Below are 6,096 nucleotides of genomic sequence, written 5' to 3'. Positions count from 1 at the left end.
GGGAAAAATCTAATTGCGATTTTTCTGACAAATATTGCGATTCGATTTGTGATATTTGTTTTTAAGCAACCCAACGGACGTTTACTGTCAAATGCGGCCATATCTCCGGCTAGGAAGGTTGCATCAACATGCTCCCGTCTCTAGCACCCCCGCAGCCCAAGCTAGGAGTGAAAGAACTAAACTTACATGAAACTTCTGTTGGGTTGCTTTAAAATCAAGCTTCAGTTTAAGATTCACCCTGGAATAGATGTAAAACATGTGATGGAGCATTACTAACCTGACTCAGACGGTTTGTTTCACCAAACCATCTAGGAAAGCTCCATTGGAAGCCATTTGGAAAGGGCAGGCACTTTCAAAAATACTTGGCAGACGATTGGATCAATCTGTCTATCACCTTCTATCATGGGCCACTTCTGATTGGTTAACAATGACTGGTACATGTGGAGCACAGCACTTCTGATTGGTGTGGATGATTGACACACAAGGCGAAAAAAAAGTTGCAGGCTTTGCGATTTCATAATCGCATCATTTCAAATTTCGATTTAAAATCGATTAATCGTTCAGCCCTAATATGAGTGCTATGTCTCTGCTCTGCTGGAGATGTACATACCCTAGCTTCAGGAGAAACTTCTAGTGTTAGCTGCTGCTGCTGCTGCAGATGTTGCCGTTCCCCCTGAGCCTGCTGCTGCTGTGTCACAGGGACTCCTGAGCATGAAAAAGCAGCAGGGAGGGACGTGAGGAGAGGCTGATGAGGGGTGACAGTGCGTGGGAGTGAAGGAGGCCATCGTGTTTCTCAGAACAGATGGGATGAGTTAGCGAGACCTGAGGCTGAGAGACAGGGCCAGATACACGCTTGTTGAATTAATAACAAGCTTCCTCTGCTAACTTAATGTGAATTAAATGTCTCTCACACAGTGGTGGAATGTTACTAAGCACTTTTACAAACTTACTCGTACTTAAGTATGAATTTTTATTTAATCCACTACATTCATTAGACATTTAGTTACAACACACACATTGTTTTGCAAGTTTAATGCCCGAAAGTCGAGCTTTTTGGCTTCACAAAGCAGCTTTGATAGTAAAGCACCTCCATCGCTGTATCCTTTTCCCTTTATCCACCCATGCCTTGCCCATCTCCATCTCCTGTTGACTTTAATTGCGGGTTGGAATTAATAACGGGTTGGAATCCATAGCTTTACTTCCTTTATTCTATTTAAAGATCGTCATTAGCATTAGCATTAGCTATTCTTCCTGGGGTCCAGACACAGAGTCTAACGCACATACATACTTTAGCCAAAATAAGAACAGCTCATTAAATGAACAAGGCTTATTTCTGTCCTCCTGTTTGATTCTTTACTTCCCAGCATGCACCAGGAGTGCCTCGGATCCTCGTTGGTAACCGGCTGCATCTGGCCTTCAAACGGCAAGTTCCCACGGAGCAGGCGCGGGCGTACGCCGAGAAGAACGGCATGACCTTCTTCGAGGTGAGCCCGCTGTGCAACTTCAACGTCATCGAGTCGTTCACGGAGCTGTCGCGCATCGTGCTCATGAGGCACGGCATGGAGAAGTTCTGGAAGCCCAACAGAGGTGAGCGGGAGGGCATGGGTGTGTGGTCACCGTGATGTTCATTCTTTCTTTCTTTGTGTGTCACTTTTTAGCCGACTGAGGTGTCCATATTTGATTTGAAAATAAAAGATTGTTGGTTTATCCTTTTTTTGTTGTTGTAGTTGACATCTCCATTAGCATTAGCCTTGACTATTCCTCATGGGGTCCGCATTCTGATCATGCTAAATTCAAATAAAGATTTTCAATTAAATAGGAAAATCAAACTATTGCAAGCTGCAAAGAAACAAGGTCTAAAGACTGTGTGCTTTTCACTGAGCCACACCTCCGCAGCCCCTCTCCATTCAGACCTAAACCCACCTGCTGGAATAACACACACTGAAATTCCTTTACAAACACACATTACACAATCTCATGATCCAAAGTGTGTGTGTGTGTGTGTGTGTGTGTGTGTGTGTGTGTGTGTGTGTGTGTGTGTGTGTCCTTCTGGAGGGAACTTTGGGATTTAGCCTTTGCAGACCATTTACATGCACGCACACATTTATAACACACTACAAGAAAGGGTAAGCCCCCAAAAGCATAATAGGGACTCTTTAAATGTATGCATTTTAAATAAAGTTCTAACATTAGTAAGAATATATCCACTTTTTTGCATCTCTATTTCTCTTAATGCGTTTATCAAACCACCATCATACAGCAGTGTTTACCCCTACCTGCGAGTAAACATGATTCGGATTCTAGAAATAAATAATTCGATTAATCACTTTTTTCAAATTGAGGATTAGTTCAAGGTTTTTTTTAAGGGGAGATAGACGGCAGACACTCAAAGCCTTATTCAAACCTGGATGGTTATATTTATCCTTTGTTTTTTAAAGCTGTAGCTCGACATGATCTCATTGTAACGTGTCCCTCCTCTCCGCAGTGTTCAGCCTGCAGGACCTGTGCTGCAGAGCCATCGTGTCGTGCACGCCGGTCCACCTCATCGACAAGCTGCCTCTGCCCGTCGCCATCAAGTCGCACCTCAAGTCCTTCTCCATGGCCAACGGCATGAACGCCGTCATGATGCATGGACGCTCCTACTCCCTGGCCAACCCCGCCGGCGGCTCCAAGGGAAACAGCCTGAAGCGCTCCAAGTCCATCCGTCCGCCTCAGAGCCCGCCGCAGAACTGCACCCGCAACAACTGCAAAATCTCCTAGTAAACGATCAGGAGGCGGTTGTTCAGGATGTTAGAGGAAAAGAGCACATCCCTAAACCTGAAGAGCTGAAGAGCAAGAATGATGGATAAAGGGATGGCTTCCTGCTCTCTTAAAGAGCCTTTCCAGAGGAGAAGCCCCTCCGGATATCAGAGGAGAGCATGGAAAAACATCTGGGTCTCCACAGACCGGACCCCCACGAGAGTCACTGCTGGCGTTTTTAACTACCTGTACAGAACTCTCTCACAAACGTATTTAGTTCCTGGACATGATGCACGCCTCATTGTGTGTGTGCATCATAGAGATCACCTCAACATTCTTCACTTGTATGTCTCACATTACCCTCTTTCTTCTGCTTAGAAGTCCACACCCAGTTTATTTGCTGTTTTAATGACCAATAAGCTAATGATCAAGACACTAGTAACCAGTCAGTCATTTCATTGATCATTGTTTCTCCTCAGCTGGCTATAACGGTTCTGTTTGAAAACTCACGGGCGAATTCACAAAGAATGGATTGTGGCTGCTGATGGCAAAGTCCCTCACTAAAGATAACACGGCGCTAATATGATCACAGCACACCACCAATGTTTTGCACTTCAGTGCATTTAGCTATTTGTGACATGGATACAAGGCAGAAAGAACATTTTAAAAATACATTTCCAGGCCGTGGGCTGCAGCTCCTGAAACACAAGATGCAGTCATTTTTTCAGAAGCTTCATGCAAGGAATGTCAATGTGACAAAGAGAAAGCGTGTCAGGATTTAACCACCAACTCTCTGAAGTTATCATTTCACTGAAACGGCTTGTGCGATGATCTTTGTGGACTCTTTTGGCAGGCCTACGAAAAGGCCAGTTTTGTGCCAAGGTTCTGCACATGACCACATTTAAATATGTTCAAATAGCACAGCAGCACATTCAAACCACTGCGAAAGGGTTAACAAGGACATCTTTCTCTTTGTCTTATATGAGCCGCAGAAGTCGTGCAATCCTTTTTGTGAATTCACCTCGTTTTGCCTCGGAGGTTAAAACTCTCTCTAAAGGGAAATCTTGGCGACAACCTGAGTGAGGGTTTAACAGCCGGTGTCTTCAGGACCACCTTTAAAATCGTTTAAAAGACGCAGCCTGATCCGGATCTCAGGTCCGGACATGCTGGTGTGCAGGAGTCCATTTCTGAATATTCCCATAGAGATGTCAATATAAACACAAACTGCATTCGTGATGAGTCCGTTCACCTGCAACAAACTGGGCTTAAAGGAAGAAGAAAAAACACCAAATTCCCCGTTTCTCTCATTAGAGTTTATTTTCATGTTTTATTGTTTACACAACCACTTTCCGCGGCAAGGGATCCAGCGATGCTTGTTGCCATAGATACCACTCAATACTTTTTTTGTGAAATATATATTTTTTAACTCGCATCCACTTGGAAGAAAAACAGTAGTTGATCGCAGGATGTTGCGGTTCATTTTATATTTCTCATATGTGTTGATAAATCCCATTACAGCAAATAGCGGGGGTATGGGGGGAGAATATCACTTTAATTCTCCTGTTCTCTGCACTGTGTAGAATTTCCCCCATCCCTCCCAGCCGTGTTTTCCATACATTGATTGGTGGAGCGAGAGGAAGTGCAGATATCTGGGGAGGGGGGGTGTAGCTGCTAAGCATGGTGTCGGGGAGAGTGGAATGTCTGCAGTGTGTACAGTAAACAGCGCCTGTGTTTACCACTCTTCTCTGAATGTCACTCAGTCCCCTTCAGCCTCGTCTGCTGCAGTATCTCCCTATACGGCTAAACGGCTGCTTTAGTGATCAACATAGTGTTAAATACTTTATGAAGAGAAAGCAGTGTAAAGTAGAATTCATAATAAAAGCTTCCATTAGGTTAACATTTGTTCCAGAAGATAAATAGTTTCAAATATTTTCAGACAAACCGGAGGAAAAGGGCATACGATGGGGACTATTTTCAGTGGCATTCAGGACCAGTGGGAAACGGCAGATACGAGTTGTCAACATTGTTCAACAGCGAGAAAACATTGGCTCTGATTTGTAGGGTTAACGGTGTTGGACACACGGGTTCTTCCGAGTCCCTGATATTTAATCTCACGGGAATGAAAGCAGCATTTCTTCTTCTTCTTCTTCTTCTTCTTCTTCTTCTTCTTCTTCTTCTTCTTCTTCTTCCCTGCCTCTGATGTACACCTCGCCTCTGCATGCTGTCCCATGATTCATAGTTGCTGAATAATAGATGCTCTTTTTGTAGATCTCTGGAGGGCTTCATCAGTCCGTCTCTTTCATCCTCCTCTCAGCTCTACCTCGTTTTCTCGATAACACAAAGAGTGAGCTGCTGCTGCTGCATACACTTTCCCCTCAGGTGTTCAGTGTTTTTTCTACGGAGGCCATGGACAGAAAACACATGGACAGAAAACACATATATATATATATATATATATATACACATACACATACACATACACACATATATATATGTATGCATGTAAATGGTTCGATTAGTCTTTCGCCCCTATACCCAGGTCGGACGACCGATTTGCACGTCAGGACCGCTATATATATATGGAGGTTTTAAAAAATAAGGACTGAACTTGGGGCTCAAAACGATCAATCACTATATAGTCATAACGATATTAATACTACATTCTCTGGTAATATAATTATTACTTTTTTTCTCATTTTAAGTTTAGTGCAAAATGAAAATGATGTTGATAAATGAATATCGGCCCAGCGTAACACGCGATTGAAGCAATATTGAAAACTGCCCTCAACATATGTACATATTTCAACGGTGTTCTATATATCATAATATTGCCCGGCCATAACTCCAGCTTGTTGCCAAGATTTCCAGAAGAGCTTCCCCTCTCTGTGTTTCATCCTTGCAGACTTGTTTTGTGTTATATTGTACATCCAGCCTCTGTGTGTTATGTGATAATAACACACATTTTTCTCCATGTTTTGGTTCCACACCTCCCTTTTGATTTTTTTTTATGGACTTCCTCCTCAGTGTTTGCTGACTCTGCTTAATTGTGTTTCTCCTGAAATGAGTTTCCATTTTGGACTTTTAAAAAAAAGAAAAAAAAGGATGGTGGAAGGTTCCGGACCAGATATTGTGGAAGTGTTTGTACAAAGGAGCAGACTGTTGTGATAATGATGCGAACAAAATGTAAAACACTATTCTGGTTTATGGCTAAAGCTGCTGAGTAATCTGAAGCAAGTGTGTGTGAGCAAGAGAGAGTGTGAGTGTGTGTGTCTAGGTGTGTTTTGTGAGAATGTTCCTTTTAAACACAAAGCTGAACATTTTCTTTCTTTTTTTAAATTATTGATTGTACAGTTTTAA

General features: G+C 42.9%; 1 protein-coding gene across 1 annotated transcript; it reads left to right on the top strand.

Annotated features, from left to right (window-relative positions):
- Positions 1–1,349: 1,349 nt before the first annotated feature.
- LOC104957358 (ras-related protein Rab-40C-like) lies at positions 1,350–5,193 on the top strand (the record flags this gene model as incomplete). Its single annotated transcript, XM_010784978.1, has 2 exons — positions 1,350–1,587; positions 2,486–5,193. Coding segments are annotated over 2 exons (513 nt in total), but the record flags the coding sequence as incomplete, so codon positions are not given.
- Between the last annotated feature and the right edge of the window lie 903 nt (positions 5,194–6,096).

The sequence above is a fragment of the Notothenia coriiceps genome, unplaced genomic scaffold (assembly GCF_000735185.1).
Source record: "Notothenia coriiceps isolate Sejong01 unplaced genomic scaffold, NC01 NC01_scaffold00026863, whole genome shotgun sequence".
NCBI lineage: Eukaryota > Metazoa > Chordata > Actinopteri > Perciformes > Nototheniidae > Notothenia > Notothenia coriiceps.
Note: the sequence above shows the minus strand (reverse complement) of the source record. Positions and strands in the feature narration are given on the sequence as shown.